The 26,675-nt window shown below is 41.3% G+C and overlaps 1 protein-coding gene across 4 annotated transcripts in view; it reads left to right on the top strand.

Annotated features, from left to right (window-relative positions):
• Positions 1–26,675, top strand: part of PACRG (parkin coregulated) — a 1,062,802-nt gene that overhangs the window by 620,995 nt on the left and 415,132 nt on the right. For all 4 annotated transcript variants that reach the window (XM_063917532.1, XM_063917534.1, XM_063917533.1 and 1 more), the window contains one exon: positions 14,110–14,281. In XM_063917532.1, coding sequence (XP_063773602.1) covers positions 14,110–14,281 — 172 coding nt within the window. The remainder of the gene's footprint in view (positions 1–14,109; positions 14,282–26,675) is intronic.

Raw genomic sequence — 26,675 nt, forward strand, 5'->3', positions numbered from 1 at the left:
TTTAACTCTCTCTGCACATGTTATATCTGCCACACCTGCAGTGCATATGGTTTTGCACAACTGCTAAAAAGTTTTCTGCTGCGATCAACTCGGAATTACTCCCCGAGTGCATAATGCCTTCCCTGATTGTACACACACGACTAATTCAAATGTGGAAGCAGAAGCGGGCATGGTTGCGTCTATTGGCGGTTGCCTGTCTGCTACATTATGCAAATACAACTACAAAGGTCTTCCATTGTGTATATCTGTGCGTCCTTATATGCAGGGACTGAGATGTCCTCTTTCAGCATATGTACACGCAGTCTTACTGATTGCTGAGCCCTTAGAGACCACCAACCCTCAGCTTTATGCAGTGTCGGACTCAGGGCTACCAAGAGAAATCCTGGGCCCCGGTACAAAAACTTCCCGGGCCCCCCTTCCCCCGGAGTGGGTGTGGTCACAGTATCTATATCTATTTCTATATATAGGTAAATATATATATCTATATACTGTATAATTAATTATATAGAAATATATAGATCCATATATCTATATAGAAATATATATAGATCCATATATATATATATATATATATATATATATATATATTACTAACACCAATGGTAATGTATGGATGCAGGTATTATCGAATATTTTATAGAATTTATAAGACACAGTGCCATGTCTGTCACTCACAGTCACAGTTCTCAGCTCACAGTGTTGCAGTCTATCAGACTAGCTCCCAACAAGGTGACTAGCCCTGCTGCTGATTCTTAGAACTGAGCTGAGCTGTGCCACTTCTTAAACCCACAGGCCACGCCCAGCCGGCTGCATGCCTGCCCCTCCCAGTCCCGTCCCACCTCCTGGAGTTTGCTAATTCTGAAGAGGCAATCCAGAGCCGGCCGCAGAGATTGACTCACGAGATGATGATATAATCTCGCGAGATCCTATCAGTGGTGTGGCAGGTGGAAGTGGCTGTGAGGGATGTCCATGACAAGGAACAAACAGCCAGGTGACACACACATACACCCCCCCTCCCGCGGCCCGAGTAGCTGCTTGCACGCACGCCCATTGATTTATAATACAGAAAAAAAAGATTATCCCACAAAAAAAATGGCGACTGGTATGCTCTGGCCTGGGCCCCCTGGCATGTCTGTGCCTGGGTAATCTGTACCCCCTCCCCCCACTCTCGACACCACTGGTCGGACTGGGGCATGAAGGGCCCAACAGAGGAATGCAGTGGTAGGGGCCCATGTTTAGAGGCTTGGCTAACCATTAGTGAGTGCATAGGCCCCTTGATAAATATATATAGTAAATACTGCTAGTACATGCATTATAATGTACTAGATATATAATAACAGCAATGCACTGTAGAAAATACACCATAGTCCTGTGCAGTATAATATAACATGCATATTGTATAATTCAAGTGTACAGTCTGGAATCTGCTCCCTTGAGGAGGGGGTGTGGGCCCCAGGCAGTGGGGGTCCAGTGGGGGTTTCCCCTGTACCCCTGTGTGCCAGTCCGACCCTGGCTTTATGGCAGGTGCAGAGCTCTGTTCTGTTCTTTCTGAGCAGGGGTTTCAGTTAGGGGCTCTGTGCGTCAGTGAGGAGATAACTCAGCATTACATACTTGTCTTTCCTACAAATTACATAAATAAAAGATTAGATTCTATTTACATGACGACTTATGTCTCCTGGTATGGACTTCTGTTTTTTTAGGAGGGGTTTGGGGGATGAAGCTAGGAAATAATCTGCTAAGGAGTTGGTTTTATTAAGTGTATTATTTTCATTATTTAGATTTAATGTATAGCATATATGAAAACCTTCCTTTTTCCTAGTCATCTCACTGAAACAACCCATACTGTACATTTATCAATGTTCTTGTCAACCGAATTAAACTACTTAATAAGTATAGTTTAAATGCAATTGCTTAGCATTTACAGCTAATGTTAAATATAATTCTGAAATGTTGGTGGCAGTAAATGGATATTTCAAGATTCATGGTGGCTTTAGTATACAGCGAAATATTGAATATTTTTACATTACTCTGTGTTATTAAAAGGCAACTCCACACATTTATTTAATTCCTACTTCCGTAGTGCTGCAGATAAATAATATTTTGCACATTTTGCACATTGCACTAACATAACTACTGGATATTAAACAATAGACTAATGAATATTAAAAAAAAATCCTAAAATTGTCAGGACTCACAATGAATATGATTATGTGTAATATGTTTTGTAGGGAAACAATATCTTACCAAGCGATTTGTCTTCACATAAAATAGATACAAATTTGAAATTGCATAGATAGGGAAACAACCCCTTATTAAAAAACATACCATACCCGTATTCTATACTTAAAGGCCAGATATTCATTGCCCTCTGCAATGGACTATGCTCTCATCCATTCCTTCCTCCTTCCATCACTGAAGTAGTTAATTAAGCAAGCTGCTTATATAACCTTGAAAGGTCATGTTATAGGAATACTTATTCCAGAAATTGAAAACGCACAGAAATAAGTACTTGTTGAAACATTGCCAAATGATCAATTTCTTAATTGAAAACGTCCTACATAAACTAAAGTGAGTAATACAGACCAAAATGAATAGCAGTTTAGAAGATGAAGTCGCACTTACCGTACATTGGGTTTACGGTTAAATAAAAAAAAAAAACCTATGTTACAGTTCTCTTAATAAATAATAAAAATGGCTTCATTCTGTACTTTTAGAGATAGGGTGTCTTTGCAGCAGTAGAAAGACGTGCACAGCAGTCAAAGCACTATACTACGGACACACTCTTGGTCTATGGGTGACATAGACTGGGGGACATTCTTGGTAGATCTTTATTGCATCACCTTTTGTAGATGTCCATAAATGATTTTCACCTGCACACATTTTACCGGTCCTTTCAGGTAGCGAGTAATACAGGGTCCAGCAGCAACTCTTATTGAAACTACCTCATTCTGGTTGTCCGTCACGGGATGTAGTTGTGTGTCAGGAGACCGCCAGTCACATAACCCTTGGATACATCCCGCCCCCCCCTCCAAATCACGCCAGTCGGCATGCCGACTAGCAGTGGCTATTCTTGCTCGTGGGTGTCCACGACACCCATAGTGTGGGAATAGAACCTGTGGCGAGTGCAGCTCGCCACCGAGCCCGCAAGGTGCTTGTTGCGCTCGCTGCCCCCCCTCCCCCCCCTGGCATTCTGCCCCCGGGATCCCTCGGTCGGTATGCATGACCACAGGGATCCCCAGCAGTGGTCACACATACCCAACCCCTCTGGACTGCAAATAATATTGACACCATTCACCTATTGCTGTGATCATTTCTATATTTTATTATTACCTATTCCCATTGGGAATGAATGATAAATCCCACAAACTAGCTTATTTGCATGGTAACACAGGCATTAACATATGCACATCTGACTTTTCCTACTTCACATAGTTATATTGTTGTCTGCATACTGTATGTGACATATTTAGACTGTACTGTCTGCCAGTACATGTACTGATGAGTGCCTGCTGTCAATAAATTATACTGCTCTTCCATTTACTTCCGAATCTCTTCATGTAGTCGGAAAAACACCCTTGCTTCATAAGGAATGGTATACCCAATCACAGAAGATAGACAGAGGCAGCTGTGGCTCTCAGTGATTCAAATGCAGTCTGGTTTATGGTTGATGCATTGGAGGCCTTTCTGTCTGAAACTAGAAGATTCAGGAAGGACAACACTATATTATCCCATTTTTGTGATGCAGACAGCAGCTGTCTGGAAGGTTATTATTGGAAATTTGATTCCCGGAATCCCTGTATCACTGTCTCACAACAGCTGCATAGACTGCTATGCCTAAAGTCATTCCATTGGATGTAGAGTCACACAAAAGCAGCATTATTATGGACAATATCATTAGTGCAGAATATAGTGTCATACATTAAGTATTTAAATTGTTTAACACTAAAAAATAACACATTTCTAAAAATATAAGCAGAGTTTATTCCTGGGTTTTCCATTCATAATTTTTCACTATTTGAATAGAAAACAAACATGAAGCCGGTTAAGCAGAGCTATGATTTGATTTGTAATACTAGGGTCTAAACAGCATAAAGATTAATACCGCAATTTACCACAAACATATTTGGCAGAACAATTTTTTTTAGATCATAAAATGGTTCCATATCGATATCGGCTAATTATACTAAAATTATTCCTGTTTGTAGTCTTCTGTAAATAATAGGATGGTCTAGTGGCCAACTACAATGCAGAAAACAAGGAGTTTTTTTTATAGGTATATAAGATAGCCGGTTTACATAATATCTGTGGATTGTATTCAATTATGTCACTCAGTGTTTCCACAAAATGAGACTAAAGGGCCCTACACACTGACAGATAACATGCATGAACTCGTTCATATCATGCAGTGTGTAGGCACCAACGATTAACGATGCGCGGCCCAGTGCACGTTAATCGTTGGTGCCTGGTCGCTTATACATGCAGGCCAATATGGACAAGATTGTCCATATTAGCATGCATTGCTATGGAGCCGGGTGATGGTGGATTGAAGAAACTTCACTCCCTCCGTCACCCCCCCCCCCCGCCGCCGGGTCGCCCGTTGGCCGTATCCGCCGTCGGGCAGCTCAGCGGCGGATCTGCCAGTGTGTAGGGCCCATAAGGTTATGTCCACATTGTCACTTATTTGCTGGGCTTGTTGGAAACTGAAATAAAGTGTCAATAATAATGCAGTCACAAGCATGCATGGTGTAATGATTAGCATTACTGCCTCACACCACTGAGGGCACGGGTTCAATTCATGAGTTTGTATATTCTCCCCATGTTTGTGTGGGTTTGCTCTTTGTACTCCATTTTCCTCCCACATTCCCTATATATACAGTGTATATATATATATATATATATATATATATATATCCTGGCAAACGCAGGATTTACTGAGGTGGGTTTCCGTGGGTGCGTATGTATTTTATGCTCTTTTCAGCCATGTAGCGCACAGGCAGCGGCAATAAATCCTGAAGACGAGACTAGGTCTTGAAACGAGCCGTTGAGAATTTGCCATGCTGCACATTTAACCATTGCTTGACCATGTAATTTTGTCATGGATTAAAATCCTTTTTTCAGTAACCTGGAGTGACGTGCCATTTGCTTATTCAGCAATAGAGGGACTATATATATATATATATCCCAGTAGGTCCTGCACTCTCATCTCATCCAATCCAACGTAGCGGGTGCTCCCAATAGACCATGACGATCCACTTGAAATAGCAGTGTTTCCACAGTGTGGAGAGTGCACTCACGCAAAAATACAGATCAGTCCAAATATAAAATGAAGAGTTTTATTGGTCATCACAAAGCCTTGATGTCGACGTTTCGGTTCATTAATGAACCTTTCTCAAGACCGGCAATGCAAGATAATCACATCAACATCGAGTAATAAAGGCTGGTACAATATCTAGAACAAGAACAAAAAAAGTCACACTTAAGAACTCCGCCTCCCAGGCCATATAGCAATCTGATCTCAATCAAATATTTATATAGGGAAAGGGCCAATGTACACATATACCCACACCACTGCTCATCACCCACTCTATACAGAGAAGAATATGGAAATAGTGCAATAATAGACTAGGCAGCGTATAGCACCTCATTCACCCATAATGTCACCATAACTCCCCTCCGTGCAGTCCCACTCACCTGACCTCACTTCCTCCATAATATATATGGACAGAAGGTCGCAGGTGCAGACTCCTCAGTAAATCAAATCATATATTCAAAGGACATGTGTATCTATGAACGTAATATCAAAATAATCAACTCAGGTCAAAAACCTATTAAAATTCCAAGCCACATCATTACAATGCCAATCTATGGGCTCTAATGGAACATACCTGATATAACAGCTGCTGCTGCTTAGATGCAGCTACAGGGGCTCAAGGGCACCAGAGATGCTAAACAATCAATACATAAAAAATCATAAAAAATCATCAACCAAATATCAGAGATAACAATCAAAATAAAATAAACATAAAGCAAACCGTGCTTCACTTACAGATGTCCTGAAATCCCAGTCATCCCTGAGCTGCATACCTAATGCCAGCAGCTGATCGACTATTTAAATACCCCGGACCGGAAGTGGCCGGAAATCACAGGTGTAGCTATGCTTACGGTCCCCAGTTGTTCAAAATACCTAAATACAAACCCTCAGCACCTCACAAGCTAATCCCAACGTCAGTACACACAGCGCAACATCGGTACGAAGCCCTAGTGCCAACTACAGAACAGAAAGGCACCAACACAGCTCCGCCGCCGGGAGGAACGCCATGCGTTCCAACTCACCGGAAGCGCTGCGTTCCACCCGGCCGGAAGTCATAGGAGCGCTGGCCGCATCACCGTTTACCAACAGCAGAGAGACAAAGTATTCACTACATCATCATATAGTAAAGGATATAGTGGCTAGCAAGGTGTATATTGGCTACCAAATGTGACATACCAATAAACAATGATTACATAGACGCCACCACCAAAAGGGTACTGGCTACTTTTTCTTTCACTTTTAACTAGTGGGGGAGGAGTTAGCATTCCACACATAGCCATAGTCAAAAGGGCTTGCGTTTCATACCCCCAGAGGTGTGTTCTAACATACACAAGGATACCACCCACTATTGAACTGTTAATGTCTATGTAAGGATAAATATAGGAAAAGGGGGAAGGTCATAGGGACTAAACACTCATATTCAAAGCACACTATGGCTTGAGCTTCAACTGCATGGGTGGGTATGAATATATTCAAGTGCACTCACGCACCTGAACATATATATGGTTACAAACATACATTAACACCTAAATACAATAACAAAAATAATAAACCACTTAATATGTGAAACTTGATACTTTCGTCACCCGTACCTCGTACTGGGGTGAAACTTGATACCTTCATCACCCGTACCTCGTACTGGGGTGATGGTCTGATTGCTTAGGCCTGGGAGAGAGGTCACCTCATTGTATGCCATACAATAAGGAAAGTTACAGTTATACCCATGGGGCAGACATGGAAGTAGAAACACATAACTACACTTAAAACAGGATATTATTTAACCAAAACACCACATCGTATAGTATATAAGGTGCATACACTATAGGTACACAGACCTCATATTCCTTATGTCTACTAATACTCCCGATGAGCCAATAAAGCACCAATATTATATTACAAAAAAACATTGAATGGATTGGATTCATTCAACCCCCTAGGGGCTACCGTATCCAGCTGATAAATCTATTGGATACAAAGGGGCGCCACGGCCCCGAAACGTTGGTCACCTGATGTTATGATGGATTAAACACATTCTTGCACTTTATCTACTTGAAATGAGTCTCTGAGTGCGGCTGCATGTCTCCTCCTGTTCTATATTCATGATTCCAGAGGGCACCGGAACATAGTGAATTTAGGGTGAGTGACCGGATCTAGCATTTTATATATATTATATATATATATATATATATATATATGTATACATATATATTTATTTATATATATATATATATATATATATAAAAAAGACAATAGAAGAATTGACGCCCACAATATGTATCAATACGTAATAATGTAAACAAACCCTTTTAAAAAACTTTACTCCTAAAACATAATGGTGACATGTTCCATCTAAAAACTTTTATTATTGTAAAAACATACAATCAATATTTGTACATAGAAAAAGTGTTAACTGGCTTCACCCTTTTTACAGATCAATGACCACAGTAGCAATTTACAGGTGATATTCTGTAATATCCACTTTTTCTTTTACATGAGCTTCATAAGAAGACAACCCAATGCGTTTCATCTTTTATCCAAGACTTCATCAGGGGTGGATCTATGATTGCATAAGAACTTATCAATAAAACGCTCATAATTGTATATAATAGATATAAGGAACATCTCACATAAGAACGTTATAAAAAGTGCAGTATATACAAAAGAGCAAACAGAAAACAGAAGAAGAAAAAATCAATCCAGGATAACCATCACAGATAATATAAATATATTTTAGGAACGTACCTCAACTAAATGGTAAGTATGAATAGTATATTGAACGACAATCTCAACGGCTCATGCGTGAATGCTTGATGACAAGACCCTATAGGTCCCTAGGACTTCAAATTGGCCACTCAGTCAAGCCTAATAAAAACAATTACATTAAGTGCATTAAGCTAAATGACGCTATATATAAGACCCAATTAGTTGGTCAGGGAAAGCAACACATACCTTGTAGTGAGACAATTTGCACATGGAAAATCAGATGCCCAGGTTCAAAGACAAATCACTTAGTAGGCGAACCTAGCAATTTCATATTAGTAAATTAATTATTGGGATTTAAATTGGCCACTCAGTCAAGCCTAATAAAAAACAATTACATCAAGTATATTAAGCTAAATGACGCTATATATAAGACCCAATTAACTGGTCAAGGAAAGCAACACGTACCTTATAGTGAGACAATTTGCACATGGAAAATCAGATGCTCAGGTTCAGAGACAAATCACTTAGTAGGTGAACCTAGCAATTTCATATTAGTAAATTAATTATTGGAATTTAATATAATAATATAATAATTTAATTGAATTAATTAGTGTTCTTCCCATAGAATGATTAGCTAACTCCACAAAAGGGCTATACTCTCCCCTTAAATTCATATGACAAAGTAATATAGCATATCCCCGCTCATAAAAATCTTACGGGGAAATAATACTTGTAAGGATCATATTTATCCTAAAATATTCAATTAAATGTAGGAAAAGAGTCACTTGTAATACCAATTATGTAGTGTACAAAATCGAATGCAGTTGTAAACTGTCCTATATTGGCAAAACCAAGAGAACCCTAAAGCTTAGGATACAGGAACATTTGCGTAATATCAAAAACAAAGTGCAGAATCACAGCCTTACCCGGCATTTCCAGGCTAAGCATAATTCTGACACCTGCAGACTTACCTTCACTGTTATTGAACATATACCGGAAGATAAGAGAGACGGGGATAGGGATTTACAGTTAGCTAGAAGAGAGTCGTATCTGCAAAGGTGGCTCAGCATCTGTGTAATCTACAGATTACAGATGCTGAGCCACCTTTGCAGATCAATTGAGGGTTCGCCTACTAAGTGATTTGTCTCTGAACCTGAGCATCTGATTTTCCATGTGCAAATTGTCTCACTATAAGGTTCGCCTACTAAGTGATTTGTCTTTGAACCTGAGCATCTGATTTTCCATGTGCAAATTGTCTCACTACAAGGCTTGACTGAGTGGCCAATTTGAAGTCCTAGGAACTATAGGGTCTTGTCATCAAGCATTCACGAATGAGCCGTTGAGATTGTGGTTCTATATACTATTCATACTTACCATTTAGTTGAGATCCACCCCTGATGAAGTCTTGGATAAAAGATGAAACGCGTTGGGTTGTCTTCTTATGAAGCTCATGTAAAAGAAAAAGTGGATATTACAGAATATCACTTGTAAATTGCTACTGTGGTCATTGATCTGTAAAAAGGGTGAAGCGAGTTACCACTTTTTCTATGTACAAATATTGATTGTATGTTTTGACAATGCTAAATTCCTTTGCCTTATAACAACCCTTTATGAAGCTAAGAACACTGTACGCTGTTTACTTAAGAAGTACCGTAATGGTACGCTAGTTGCGTAACGATCGCTCAGCCGTAGGCGAGACGCTCAAGCGTCACGTTCGCTCACGGCCCAGCGATCACAGGACACGTTATTGGCTATGACTAGAGTAATGATTCGCTATGGCGTAGCTTACGCTCGAGACCACGAGGAGGTCACCAGCGATGCAGACGCTCACAACACTATACCTTTATGATAAAACCTTATACCAATGAAATACACTGAATACCTTAATGTGAGTACAGGGTGTAAGTGCAACCTTGTGTAACCTGACTAACTACAAAGCTGCTTGAGCGTCACCGACGCTCAAGTGAACACTTAACACTATAGAAAATACACAGATACTGGTTTAGGTTCCAAGGCCTATTAACTGTATTATATCTAATATACTTGTAAAAAGGGGATAACAGTACAAATGATACACTACAATATAACAGAGACTTCCTAACCACAGAACTAAACAATAAATACAAAAAGACAATACTACACTGACCTAAATGCAATACAATACAATACTATCTAATACAATACAATACTAGCCTAGTCTAGGGGAGATATGAGAGAACAGAACAGAGAGAGAGAGAGAGAGAGAGATATTGGCTCACAGAAAGACAATGATAACGGAGAGAAACTTACGCACAAAGGGTATGATCGCCTGCGCCTCGATATCCAGCTCCCGGCTATCAGCAGATAACCGTTGATGAGAGAGTGAGAGCTGGATGTGGTCGGCCTGCCTATTTATGCCCCACACACAATGCAATCTCCTGGTCCTACAATCCCATTGTCCATTGGCCGAAGGAATTCGGCCCTGCATCATAACAAAAGGTCATAGGGTGATTCATACAGGTGGGCTGTGACGATTTCCAACAGCTCAGGTGGGTGGGAAACTGGGTTTCCCGCCGCATACCTGAGTATGTGTAATTAATAGACATGGACATAAACTTCTTATGTCCATAACTATTCGCACGAGCGATTAATACGCTCCAAACCAACACCGGAATATTGCTAATTAAATACTCTTCCGTTGGGTACCAAACACTGCTGTATGATTCCTGTTAGACCCTTCGTACGATATAAAGAGGGATTCCTCAGCTCTGGGACATTGTATTTTAACCAAACTTTCAGAATCTATCAAAGGGACCATGATCTATAAACTACATTAATTGTGAACATTTGTAACGAATGAGTCGCACGCTACGACTACATAAACTCTACCGTAAATACGCATACCGCGCCTGCGAGTGCACGTTATTGCGGGTATGCGAATCCACGGGAGAGCGCATGCACGCGCAGCGCGGACCAGTGTGCGGTGCAAATATGGCAACGTGCATTGAGACATTTTTCTGACTTTGACAGTTTTTACAATAATAAAAGTTTTTAGATGGAACATGTCACCATTATGTTTTAGGAGTAAAGTTTTTTTAAAAGGGTTTGTTTACATTATTAAGTATTGATACGTATTGTGGGCACCAATTCTTCTATTGTGTTTTATATATATATATATATAAAGACCAGTAGAGACATGAAGCGGCACTCAGAGACGCACTCAGAGAGATGATCCGGCTCTCCTCTAACAAAGCTCAGCATCGGGTGCCTCTGTGATGTGAAAGATACATAGGCAGCAAACGCGGCACTCCTGGTGACTCTGTCAATAAATCTCTCAAACCGGCATAGTGAAAAAGGCAACGTTTCAATGCCACTCTAAGCATTTCAATGCCACCTTAACTAGGCATGGACCCGAGGAAAGTGCCTAAATAAAGTGGCATTGAAATGTTGCCTTTTTTACTATGCCGGTTTGAGAGATTTATTGACACAGTCACCAGGAGCGCCGCGTTTGCTGCATATATATATATATATATATATATATATATATATATATATATAAATAAAAATATATAAGTCCACAGGTCCGGCACTCTATCTTGAAAACAGTTTTGATGAAAATAAACGTTAATAGCACAAGGTTTACGCTGTCTATTATTACTGCGCCCTGAGTGCTGCACCCTGGGAGGATATATATAAATATATATATAGATATATGTGTATATATATATATATATATATATATCCAGCTGCTCTACTGCCACTTTAGCAGCTCTGGGAATGCGTCCTGCCTGTTGGACACCAGCACCACCTACACTCGTGCTCATCATACTTTTTTTCCTAATGTAGAAATCAAGATTGAAGGGGTAATGTTATAAATGTCTGTGACTTTGTTCCTTGTTCCTTTGTACCTAATCTACTGTACTTTCCTTTAAAATCTGTCCTTCTCCATTTATAATATGCCCCGCCCCACCAGTTTAAACGATGATCCTTTTAAAATCTGCCTTCTCCCCCCTTTATAATGTGTTCCCTCTCCTGAGTAAGGAAATCCAAACTCACTATTCCCTAAGCAATTCTTAGGAAATAGTGAACTTAAATTTCAATACTATTGAAAGATGATGGAGTGACAGAGAAATAGTAAGTACAACGGGACAGCTCAGCAACTATCTATCCGTGGACTTTAATAGCTGTGAGAACACAGTCTTGCCACGTGAATATTTTTTTTCCTGTGGGGGCCAATGTATTGTTTTCCCCTGTGGGGGCCTATCGTTTGTGTGTTTTTTCTATTGGGACCAATGTGTGTTTTTTTCCTGGAGGGGGAAGGGGGGGGGGGTCAATGTTTGTTAATAAGGGAGGGGCGGGGGTGCAATAATTTTTGCACTTAATGCAGAACAGGGGCTGTCCCTGATCACAACCCAGAGCCAGGAACTAGCACAGTGTCTGTAGTCAACATCTATCCAGAAATAAGAACTGAAACAGGACCTGAAATCACTAACCATGCAGTGTTAGGAACTAGCACAGTATATCTGTAATTACCAATTTCTCAGACTCAGGAGCTAGCACAGTACCTGTAATGGCCAACTACAGTACACCGAGCAGAAATTAACACTAGTGTCATAGTGTGGCACAAATGCACCCAGGGCCTATGTGATGTCATGACGTTACAAAGAGGGGGAGGCTCACTTCTCAACAAGTCCAAACAGGTTTCAACCAGCACAGTCTGCTGCTCTCGTCCAATTTATCCTGGCAGCATTACCAGTTTTGCGATTCTGTTTAATACTATACTTTATGTATACACATATATATATATATATATATATATATAATTTTAAATGTAGACATTTTTATGTGCAAAAAGGCATATGAGCAGGTAGATACATCACACAATGCAGGTCAATGCAGCATTTCGGAGCCGCACAGGACTCCTTCCTCAGGACTAAAGTGTAATGTGCAGCAATATCACTGCTGCACGTTACACTTTAGTCCTGAGGAAGGAGCCCTGTGCGGCTCTGAAATGCTGCATTGACCCGCATTGTGTGATGTATCTTCCTGCTTATATGCACATAAAAATTTCTACATTTAAAATTACTGGAGTGCCATTCTTGGTTGGTGTTCATTGCCAACCACACTGGATGCCTTGTCAATATCGTAGAGGCACACAATTTGGGCGCAGTATAAAACAGTGTACTTAGAAGACTCAGAAACAATATTGTTGTTGACCAGTATAATAGGCAGACATGGGGAATACATAAGTAGAATGAATAAGAATATTGGGATTTACAAAGCTTTCAGAACAGTAAAATTATGCTCTGTTCATATCTTTGTTATAAGTAAGATAAAAGCCCTGCTGTAAATGTAAAAACCCCATGTTTATCTCTGAGTATTTTCTGTCATATAAGTGACCTCACAGTTCTTCATGGGCATATAGAACGTTGTATTATAGCACAAACAATGTGATCATAGCTATACTAACTTTGAATAAAATGGTTACATTATGCATTTATAAGAGGATCTCAAACCTGTGTAATCCATAGGATAATATAGCTATCACACCCCCTGTGTTATGTGATAACATTCAGAATAAGTGATAATAGCCCAGCAGGAGTGCTCTGCTGTGACCAACATGTTATTTTTAAAGACCAAATTTTGTTATAGCCATTACAAGGATTATAATATATACAAAATTTAGATGTCATTGCTGAACAGCAAAATCAAGGACATGCACATCAGGGTGGTACAGAAAATACAATGCATATTAGAATACAGTATATTATCTCTAATGGTAAATTGTAAAAGAAAATCTAATGATCTGTACAGTCATCTGTTCATTTAGTTTGAAATCTACATGAACATTTAGAATGACTGTGGAACAGGAACAATATCATCCCAGTGAAGTCAGTCCCTTCAGGCAAACTAAAACTCATAACCAGTCAATTAGTTTCATTTTAAATATATGCTCCCCACATTGTTTCTTTAATAGATAAAAATCTGTAATACTATTGTTGCTGTACAAATGGTTTAAGATGTAGAATCACTTTCATTAAACCTTTGCTTTCTCCATCATTTGTCTTGGATGTTTTACAGTACATATCTAATATTATTTTTTAACTTCTTTTTAGGTGGAAATTGAGAAACTGGACTACCATCACTACTTGCCTCTGTTCTTTGACGGGCTTTGTGAAATGACACATCCTTATGAGTTTTTTGCACGTCAAGGCGTCCATGATATGTTAGAGCACGGAGGACCAAAGATTCTACCTGTCATTCCACAGCTTATTATACCTATAAAAAGTAAGTACAGTATGTGGGTGAAACAGACCAAATGTTGAGTCATTTTCTAATATTATAACATATCTGCAAACCATACAGTAGCATTACTATGATATGAGGACACCAAGGGGTAAATTTACTAAGATAGGAGTTCTATTTAATATGGGATGTTGCCCATAGCAACCAATCAGATTTCAGGTATTATCTTCTAGAAGGTACTAGAAAAATGAGAAGTAGAATCTGATTGGTTGCTATGGGCAACATCCTATCTTAAATAGAACTCCCATCTTAGTAAATGTACCTCCAAAACTATATTTGACTCCATAATGTTATTTGTGCTGCTGTCAACTTTCTTAAAATAAATAATTCTACTAACATTGAAAGTTCCTCTATGGATAAACAGTTCCCCTATATTTTTTATAAGATACTGCTCCAATGCATGCCTCTAAGCCTCTCTCTAATGCTTCCAGGGCATCTTAAGGAGTACAAATGTCCTCATACCTTCAATTTCAACCTTTGTCTCCATGGAGTCATATTTTATATAGCACTGATATTGTGTAACATCTGATGTTTCTAAATGCAGGCACAATTATTAACAACTTTGTATTTTATTGCAATTGGCAATGTAATGTATTTCCCCTGGTCTCCATTAAGTCATAAACCTGGGAGTGATATGAGCGTTTCCAAATTATCCGAAATGGAGTAGAGCTCTTCTTACTAAACGATTTATTCAAAATATTAAAGCTTCACTTTAAAACAGAAAATCAAAAATTAAGATCTTATAAAATGGTGCTGAAACTACCCTAATTGTAGTTGATATTATAGGATGTACTGTTCATTTTTCACTCCCTATATTTTGCATGTACAGTGTAGCATATTTGTCAATCCAGTTGAAACATTAGACAAAATGTACTATTCAATGGGTTCTAAATACCGGAGCTTTTGAAGTGGTTTTGCAACCCACCCAATTACTAAGGCCAAAACCGCTGCAAAAATGCAGAAAAAGCACACTTTAGAATAGTATAGACCATGGAAATAATAGAATATAATAGAAATCCCTACTGTATCAAGTGGGAGCAAGGGTGTAGCTACCATAGGAGCAGGGAGGACACCTGCTATGGGTCCCAGAGCAGGGAGGGGTCCACCTTCCCTGTACAAAGTTACTTGTGTTAGAGCAGACTTGTCAAACACCCATCCTGTGTGCCACATGCGTCCCACAATGCATACTGCACTGTAGGTGTGTGTGCCCAACTGCCCTGTGTACCTTGCTGCCCAACTTGCAGGAGGATTCTTCTGGAATCTGGATAGAAAAATGTCTTGCAATGAAGAAGGTAAATTGGAGAGGGCTGCCACAGGGATTGGAGCCTGAATAGACACAAGAGGCACAGATGGCTTGTGGTTGGAGGGGACACAAGGAGAAAGAGGGGATATCAGGGGGCATGTGGCTGGACTGGAGGGACAGAGGGGGCTGGAACTGATACCTTGTATTAGCTCATACTGATATGTATTTTACAGGAGAGGGGTACGCACAGTGATATATGAGGGAGAATAACACAGCTCCCAGCTCACCCTGATATACGGTATTATTTTATATAGAGGAGAAGAAACAGCACAGTGATAAATGAGGTGAAAAACACAGCTCCCAGCTCACACTATTAATGTTGTTTGTTTTCATCTTTTTGATACTTGACAGCTCTTTGATTGTACTCAGTGGCGTAACTAGAAATTTTTCTCCCCCAGGCCAAAAAATTCTTCGGCGCCCCCCCCCCCTTCATGCTCCATAATTGGGAGCAAGAAAGGGTAAAATATGCGCGCGCCGAAGGCGCTCGCGTCAAAAAAGGGCGTGGTTTCGTTGGAATGGGCGTGGTTTCACATAAAGGGGCGTGGCATTGCAGGAAAAGGCTACCTTATACCCCAGTTTTGCAACCTGCACGCCCATACGTTGGCCACCACAGGAAAGAAAAATAATCCTGATTCATGCCCCTTACATTATTTGTCATTTTTCCTCCTTATAGTAATGCCCAGTATACATTATGCCACATACTGCAATGGCCCTTAGACATTATGCCGCACACAATAATGTACATGACACAATATGCACACACTGTAATGCCCCCGACACATTATGCCACACACCGTAATGCCTGTGACACATTATGCCACACACCGTAATGCCTGTGACACATTATGACAGGAATCGCAATGCCCGTTATACATTATGCTACACACTGCAATGCCCCTGATACATTATGGCACATACAATGTCTGTGACACATTATGACACACACCGCAATGTCCGTGATACATTATGCCACACACTGCAATGCCCGATACATTATAGCACATACAATGCCTGTGACACATTATGCCACACACTGCAATGACCTTGAGACATTATACCACAATGCCCGTGATATAGTATACCATACACCGTAATGCCTGTGACACATACCGCAATGCCCTGCCCGTTATACCCTATGCCACACACCGCAATGCCCGTTATGTATTATGCCACACTGCAATGACCCTGAGACATTATACCACATACCACAATGCCCGTGATATAGTATACCACACACCGTAATGCCTGACACATTATGACACACACCGCAATGTCCGTGATACATTATGCCACACACTGCAATGACCCTGAGACATTATACCACATATCACAATGCCCGCGATATAGTATACCACACACCGTAATGCCTGTGACACATTATGACACACACCGCAATGTCCGTGATACATTATGCCACACACCGTAATGCCCATTACACATTAAGTCCTACAGTAAGGCTTCTAATTACTTTTCAATTACCTGCTCATTGTCAGGGGTTTCATGCACTGGGTGTCATGCTCGTTGCCAGGGGTTTCATGCTCTTGGTTCCATGCACGGTGCCAGGGGTTTTCATGCTCAGGGTGTCATGCTCGTTGCCAGGGGTTTCATGCACTGGGTGTCATGCTCGTTGCCAGGTGTTTCGTGCACTGGGTGTCATGCTCGTTGCTAGGAGGTAGTCCTTGTTGCTAGGGCTGTGCTCCCAGTGCCACATATGTCCCTAGTGCCAGATATTCCCCCACGGTGCCAGGTACTTACATGCCCCAGTGCCAAATATAGCACCCCCCCATGTGCCAGGTACACATATACCCCCCAGTGCCACATATGCCCCCAGTGCCAGATATTCCCCCCCAGTGCCACATATGCCCCCCGTGCCAGATATGCCCCCAGTGCCATATATTCCCCCCCAGTGCCATATATGCCCCCAGTGCCAGATATTTCCCCCCCGTGCCATATATGCCCCCAGTGCCAGATATTCCCCCCCAGTGCCAGATATTCCCCCCAGTGCCATATATGCCCCCAGTGCCAGATATTCCCCCCCAGTGCCATATATGCCCCCAGTGCCAGATATTCCCCCCCCAGTGCCATATATGCCCCCAGTGCCAGATATTTCTTCCCCCACCTCCCGCCGCCCCCCCCCCCCGCGCTGCTTTTTGGAGGGGCACGGAGGGCACAGCTCGCCTCTCCTGTGTCCCTCCTGCTGCATCATCTCTGGCGGCCGCGGGTCTAATAGGGGGAAGTGCCGGTTCGTGAGCCAATTAGAGCTCACGGACGGCACTTCCCCCTATTAGACCCGCGGCCGCCGGAGATGATGCAGGAGGGACACAGGAGAGGCGAGCTGTGCCCTCCGTGTCCCTCCAACAAGCGGCGGAGGGAAGGAGACCGCAGACTGACATGCGGACGCTTGTCCGCATGTCAGTCTGCTGTAAATCAGTGGCGCCCCCGCAGCCCCTCGCCCCCAAGCCACCGCGAGGGCTGCGGGGGCAGTAGTTACGCCACTGATTGTACTTTATAGTTGTTATCAGAATTGCATATAAGACTTAAGGTGGGTACACACCAGTAAATATATCTGCAGATCAATTGATCTGCAGATATATCTATGTACGGATCGGTCAGTGTGCTGTGCATACACACCGCCCGATCCATCGGGGGACTGACGTCATGAACTGGGCGGGCGCCCGCCCGCCCAGTTTAGCTGTCAATCACCGCCGGCCGCCGCAGGATGTGTACGGGTGGTCGGACGACCGCTCCGTACACACACAGCGACACGCCAATATATCGTTAGATATATTGGCTGTCGGCTGTGCTGCGCAGCCGACGCGATACGTCTGTGAAAGACGGAGTTCACAGACGTATCGCCCGTACACACTGGCCGACGGTCCCGCGATGTATCGGCCGTTCAAGAGAACGGCCGATATATCGACCAGTGTGTACGGGCCTTTACACAAGACTTATCTCATTAGGCACTGTTGGGATTTTCAGTTTGACATGCCTGTGTTACAATATATCCATTTCTCATGATTTAGTGATACATAGGGTCCCTTGCAAACATTTTGCATTGGGGCCTAAATTATATCACCCCTGGGTCACTTACTCATTAAATTGTGGTATTAAATGAACTGAAGGGCATTGCAATGTTATATAATATGACCTGGGGCACTATTGTGTGGCATAATATGAACTGGGCCACTGTATCTCACAATGTGTATTGGGGGTGCTTTGTTGCGTAATGTGTACTGGCAGCCATACAAATGTGATATAATGTTTACTAGGGCATTTTTAATCAGTGGTTCATAAATAAACTAGGGCAGTACCATGAAGCAAAAAATTAACAACCACTGTAGATAAATGTCTCTCTAGAAGCATTGACACAGGGGCACCTTCAAAATGTTGCTATGGGGACCACAAAGTTCTGGCTACGCCTCACTTTTGGGGGTATTGAAAACTGCCTTAAAACCACCAGTAAACCCTTTCAAAAAATAAGTTGTCTGGGGCAGACAAGTTTGGGTAAAGCAAGCACACATCACTATGATCTGTGCAGGCTTCGTTATGTGTAAACATATAGAAATAGTTTGTTTTTTTAAATTACTGTGCACCCACAAATTCACAACCAGCTATGGATCTCTGAGCTTGGTCTTGTATTGGAAAATCAGTGAAAAAAATGCCATGGGATTCCCCTTATTTTCCAATAACCAGCACCATGCTGAACCAGCCAGGAAGATAACGCTATAGCAGGGAGACACACTGCATAGGATCCCCCTGCCATAACATTAACCAGCCACAAGCTGGTCAGCCTAGGGCTGGGCTCCCCCTTGACACAATGTATGCTAATGACTTAAGCTGGGTATACACATATACAATTGTTGGCTCATTCACCCAATATCAGATGAATGGCCTGATGATTGTATAAGTGTGTACGCAGGATCCTGGCAGCCGTAATAACCAACACCGGAATCCTGACAGCCGTCAGAACACAGTTGATGGCATTCCAAAAGGATCAGGATCCTGATGACAGAATCCTGACAGCCAGGATCCCAAAGGTAAGTATTAATGGTTGGATTAGGTTTAGGCTGCGGGAGGGGGAGATAGGTTTAACCACACGAGGCAGGAGGTTGGGGGAAGGAGGGAATGGGTTAGGCTGCAGGGTGTAAGAGGTTAGGGTTAGGCTTCAGGGAGGGAGGATTAAGGTTAGGCATCACCGGGGGGGTGTCAGGGTTAGGCACTAAGGGGGGAGGTTAGGGTTAAGCTGTGGACAGGGAGGGTTAGGGTTACAGGGTAGGGGCAATAGGTCAGGATACTTACTTCACCCATGTCGGGATTGCCGCCATCGGGATGCTTGTGTTGGGATGCTTACCGCCGGGTTTTCATATTGCATCCCTTACAGGGGGTCAAGCTGGGTACACAGTACTTGGCTGAATTACGTCACACTGTCTGTCTGTGTGCTGAAGAGGAAATGTGGATCTGCTGAGACCTAGTAGACAACTTCCTGCATTTTGATTTGTGTATTCTTCCTTTCATTCACCAATTACAGTAATGTGGGGAGACCTACTACTACTCTGACTGGTGAATTGCCAACTATTAATTAGCTATCTATCCACTGAGAATCTTTTAATACAAAACTAAATATTAAGTTTTAAACAATGGTCCTCTGATATGTAGAGGCCTCCACCATTCCACTACTGAGGGTAATGGTACAGAGGCATACCTAATCATGGGTGTTGCATAATATATAATATCTAGGTAGACAGTCAATTGGTTGACAACATATGGTCAACATGCATTACAGTAAGTTAACAGGTACAAAAGTACAACATTGGTTAAGGCTGACAGGACATTGATCAACCCAAAAATGTTCGACACATGTTATTTTGGGGTTTTGGCTACATCTTGTATATTCCATGTTATATGACCATCATCAGTACAAACGTGCCCTCATTACTCGCTTCACTCGCCACACTTCGGGCAAAGTTACTATTCCCATTAGTAGTCCACTAGGATAGTAAATTAAGCAAATGTTGGTAAAACATGTTAAAACCTCCCAAAATATGTGTCAACCATTTGTGTGTCAACCAGTGTCATGTTGACCTTCTGTAACTGTCAATATTTTGTACCTGTCGACCTTTCATCTGTCAACCTTTTGTACCTGTCGACCTAATGCATGTCAACCATATGGTGTCAACTTATTGACTGTCTACCTAGACATTGTAGATCTATCTTCTGGATACCCTTAATTATTATACTGCCTGTAGCTAATGCTATAGACATTTGTATATACAGTAAGTAAAATAAAAGAAAGTATTGCCATTTTCATCTTTATATCTGCCGACAAGGTATAAAACACAGCTACATTTTTGTAGAAGAACATTTATTTGTTTTTTCAATTACTACCTGCTGCCTGAGATAGCTACCTCTGCAAGTGTCATTATCTCTGCTTGTCTCATTATATTTACACAGTCTCATTATATTTACACACCTGGAGAGGGCAAACAAGTATAGTGCTAATGAGATTACATTAATTACAGGAAGAGACATACAAATATAAACTATCTGATAGTTACAAATGACACAAATTATATAAAGATATGTATTAAGTGCATGTAACACAACTAGATGTAGTGGTTATGCCAAAAAATATGTCTGATATCCAGTTCTGTAACTAGTCATTTTGCTGCCCTGTGCCAGAAAAAGAATTGATGCCCACTCCCACCATATTTAAAATTGGGACAGTGACAAAAATATAGGGGTGTGGCTTTATAGGAAAGGGGTGTGGCCACATAATACTACCAATTTACAATACATGGCACAGTAGTGTCCGTTATTAACATTACACTGCACAGTAGCATCCGTTATGCACATTAAATGGCACAGTAGTGTCTGTTACTCACATTACACGGCACAGAGGAGTCCGTTATTCACATTACACCACAAAGTAATACTCTTTATACAAGTTATGTCATGATAGAACCTTTATACACATTATGCCAAGGTAGAGCCCCTTACACACATTACACCACAGTAAAGCCCCTGATACACATTATGTCCAGGTAGAGCCCCTGGTACACCTTATGCCAGGTAGAGCCCCTGATACTCATTATGCCAAGTAGAGCCCACATTATGCTAGGTAGAGCCCCTGATACACATTGTGCCAGGTAGACCCCCTGAATCACCTTATGCTAGTTAGACCCCACATTATGCTAGGTACAGCTCCTGATACACATTATGCCAGTTAGACCCCACATTATGCCAGGTAGAGCCCACATTATGCAAGGTAGAGCTCACATTATGCCAGGTAGAGCCCCTGATACATATTATGCCAGTTAGACCTCACATTATGCCAGGTATAGCCCCTGATACACATTATGCCAGATATACCCCACATTATGCCAGGTACAGCCCACATTATGCAAGGTAGAGCCAAAATTATGCAATGTAGAGCTCCTGATACACATTATGCCAAATAGAGCCCACCTAGATAGAGCCCCTAATACAGCTTATACCAGGTAGAGCCAACATTATGCCAGGTAGAGACCACATTATGCCAGGTAGAGCCCCTGATACACATTATGCCAGTTAGACCCCACATTATGCCAGGTACAGCCCCTGATACACATTATGCCAGTTAGACCCCACATTATGCCAGGTACAGCCCCTGATACACATTATGCCAGTTATAGCCCACATTATGACAGTTAGAGCCCCTAATACACATTATGCCAGTTACAGCCCACATTATGCCAGGTAGAGAGGTGTGTATGTGTGGGTGTCTGTGCCCTCACACCCTGGGACCACACATCTCTACCTTGCAGAAGATGCTTCACACACAGATGTTTCAGACATAGAGTGGGAAGCCGGGAGGGGCTGAGCGTCCAGTCAGCAAGCTGCAGTGCTGCCCAGCTACCAAATTTATTGAACACTCTGTCAAGTAGCCAGCTGCTGCAGCTACATACCACAGCCACGCGATAGTAGTGTGGCGCAGAGGCCATAATGATTTAGGGCAGAAGGACAGCAAATAAGGAGTATGCTATATGTATTTTATTACATACTTAGCACATGTATCTAAACATTGGTATGCAAGGTTGTTTTATAAATGTTTGTCAGACATCCAGGAAGTTTTCTTGATCCATTATGTCAATACAAATATTTTTAATTACTGTTTATTTCTTTTGGAAAATAAGTTTTCTAGCATGCACTAAAGAAAGCATTTTACAATATACAGATGTGTCCTCATGCATCTTGCTTTAATTCGATGCAGCAGAAGATGCCTGGTGTGAGTGAGCTGACAGGTGCCGCGCAACTCCGATAGTGCCACGCGTTTTTTTCTGATGAAAATATGTCTTATTCGCATTGCTATGTGAATAAACAGCACAAACAGACTCTGCTGATTAAAATGATATCTGGACTGCCTAAGAATATAGGCATGCCACTTATTTTAATCAGCAGAGTCTGCTCGTGTATGAGTCTGATTCTGTTTGTGGCCATGGCTGTATCTGCATACAAAATGTGACGCATATATCTGCATTCTGTATGAAAATGCTGTTGCAGTCAAAAAGAGAATATAGGCATGCCACATATCATTCTAATCGGCATAAGCTTGTGCATCATATGTCTATCGTTTTGCACTTACTGTAACTGGAAGACTAGAAGAGGCTAGATGTAAATGAACACATTTGCAGTTGTGAAAAAGTTGCACACAATTACAAGAATTCTTAATTTTAAAAGAAGTCTTTAAATGTGTTTTTTTTCCTGCAGTGTATCAGTTAATTCCAAATCTGACTCAGGAGAAATGTTAAGTTTGCAGAATCTAGTCATTAGAAAATATAGGCTGTATCTGTCCCTTCACAGGTTGACTTCCTGTTGTCACAGTGTACAAAATAAGTAACTGTGATTTCTTTATGCTTTTCTTGAATAGACTAATAACAGAGCCAATGTGAAAGAAGAATAGACTGCCTTCTTGGGGGCTAGTGAGGTGTCAGCAGAAACTGTGGGAACAAATACCAGTCACACAAGGCGGCATTTTATAACGTCAGGGCCGCAATCCATCTTTTAGTTCGTTCAAGGCTTTGACTAATAAAGGACTTTTTACAATTCCCAGCAGAAACCAGCTTAATTCCCTACTGTGCCTCCGGGGCCTGAAATACATTGCTTTGTAGCAATAAAATAGGGCGAAAAATGAAAGAATAAAAAGCATAATCAGTGGTTTTATAACTGGCCACATGAGTAAGGGTTAAGGCCTCTGTATCAACATATGACATCTTAACCTTGACTTGAATTCATGAGATTTTCTAAAGGAGAACAAATGCTAACTGGGCCAGGGCTAGCTCAGAAATACTAAATACTACATTTTATTGAATGTTGCCATGTCTAGTGTGTAGGTGTTGTAGTTATTGATTGTAAAAATGAGTACAAAAGCCCTGCAACACTCATCCACTTCCATACATGTGCATATACTGCAAAACATGTAAACATTTCATTTACTGTAAATAAAGAATGTTTATCATAGAAACATGAAGTCTAACTTTTACAAATAATTCCTGTAGACCAGAATGCTGTAAAATGCTCCTTAAATGCTGTATCTGACTGGCTTCTAAATTACTCTACTCATTATTTGGTCCAGCCCTATATAAACTACTTTGTATAATATACACTTATTTCAGATGCATTGGAGAAACTACCATTGTTAGCTTTTGCCAGGAAATCTGCATGAAGTAGCCACATACAAATGTTTTTTGAGAACCATTAAAAGTTTATAGATCTCTGAGTTGGAATCAAAACAATTAAATATAGAGACAGTAAATGTTAGTGTTAAAAATGTAGTTTTAAGAAACACATATCACATATATTAATAAGTCATCCTCAGGTGAATTGCTGTATTTGGCCTGGTTCATAATTATCCTACCTGTTTCGACAGACAGAGCACCTTATTCAGCAAGGAATGCAATTTCTGCTAAAAAGCAGTTGCTGCGATCAAATAGTTGCCGCCCAGAAATAGAGAAAAAACGCTCATTACAGAAATTGCAAATGCATTGCAATATGTGGGCTGATCACAAAACCATACGCAATTCCTGGAACATCAAAGATTTTTCTATATGTCAGGCAAGGTCATCCACAATTCTTGAGACATAATAGGCTGGAAGTCATCCACAATTCTTGAGACACAAGAGGCTGGAAGTGGTCATCGCTGATGTCAGAGGCCCTCCTTAAATATTCCTGGGCATGCCTATGTTTTTCAGATGCACTCAGAAAACAGCAGGTTTCCATCCAGAAACGCCAGCTTCCTGTCAAACAGCGGCTGCATTGCGATCATGATGTGTACGCGTTTTCTGTCGCTATTTTTGCGCATGGTCAGTCATTTGATAATTGTCCGGATTGCGATTCCCAAATTTAGCAATCCTTATTGAATGAGGTCCTGAAATCCTTATAACATGAACTGTTGGTGATACTGTTACTGCCTGTTTGCTATAATAATGCAACCACAAATGTCACTAATGTTTGTCTGATAGCTAATAATAAAACTACTCACTAATTATTATTTAAGCTTGGGGCTATTTTAGGCATTAGGAATATGTATGGCTAAGACAAGGGTCTGGATGTAATGACACCCAATTTTGGCGGCCTTGAAGTTGTAAGTGATTGTAAGTAAAAAAAAGTCTGCATTCTGCCGGCATCCCGCACTTCACCGAACTCGGGCGTCATTACATCTGACCTAAGATCTTATTTCACATTGCGTTTCAAAATAATTCTCTCATCGTTATAGCCAGAAATAAATGCTAAGCTCTTTTCTTTTGGTTTACCCTCTACTATAGAAAATTATATTGCGTATCTCAACTTCCTCAAGGTTTTTTTTTTTCCTTATTAGGTAATAATTAAATAATTAAAATGTTTTTAAATGCTTCTCTCTTACTCAAGTCAGAGAATGTTATATAAATGGAACATGCACTTAATCAATTCCCTTATATGTTCCCTGCAGTGGTTTGGTAAGTCCATAAGGACACCGGGCCTAATTCTGAGTTGATCGTAGCAGCAAATTTGTTAGCAGTTGGGCAAAACCATGGGGGTCATTCCGAGTTGATTGCTAGCTGCTTTCGTTCACTGCGCAGCGATCAGGTAAAAAAAATCGGCACTTCTGCGCATGCGTATGCGGCACAATGCGCACGCGTCGACTGTTACAACAAACGATGTAGTTTCATACAAGGTCTAGCAAAGCTTTTCAGTCGCACTGCTGGTCGTAGAGTGATTGACAGAAAGAGGGCATTTCTGGGTGTCAACTGACCGTTTTCAGGGAGTGTTTGGAAAAACGCAGGCGTGCCAGGAAAAATGCAGGCGTGGCTGGGTGAGCGCAGGGCGTGTTTGTGATGTCAAAACAGGAACTGAACAGTCTGAAGTGATCGCAAGCGCTGAGTAGGTCTGAAGCTACTCTGAAACTGCACAAAATTATTTTGTAGTGGCTCTGCGATCCTTTCGTTCGCACTTCTGCTTAGCTAAAATACACTCCCAGTGGGAGGCGGCATAGCGTTTGCACGGCTGCTAAAAACTGCTAGCGAGCAAACATCTCAGAATGACCCCCCATGTGCACTGCAGGGGGGGGGGCAGATATAACATGTTCAGAGAGAGTTAGATTTGGGTGGGGTGTATTCAAACTGAAATCTAAATTGCATTGTAAAAATAAAGCAGCCAGTATTTTCCCTGCACAGAAACAAAAATAGGATTTTGGTACTTACCAGGTAAATCCTTTTCTTTGAATCCATAGGGGGCACTGGAGTACTCTTGGGATATGGACGGGGCGTAGCCGGGAATGGCACATTTAAATATTTAAATTAGTAACTGGTCACCCGCTCCATACTCCCATAGAGACTTCATTATTTTCTCTGAGCCGAACAGGAGCGATAGAGAGGATGAACCATAGAGAATTACATATAATATTATAATATAACGGTCAACACTAAAGTTGACACATACCGTAAATTATAACGGTCAACCCTAAAGTTGACACATAACGTAAATTATACCGGTCAACACTAAAGTTGACACATAACGTAACTGACAACTAAGCAGTTGACACCATAATAGATATCACCG

Source organism: Pseudophryne corroboree, chromosome 4 (genome assembly GCF_028390025.1).
Source record: "Pseudophryne corroboree isolate aPseCor3 chromosome 4, aPseCor3.hap2, whole genome shotgun sequence".
Lineage (NCBI taxonomy): Eukaryota > Metazoa > Chordata > Amphibia > Anura > Myobatrachidae > Pseudophryne > Pseudophryne corroboree.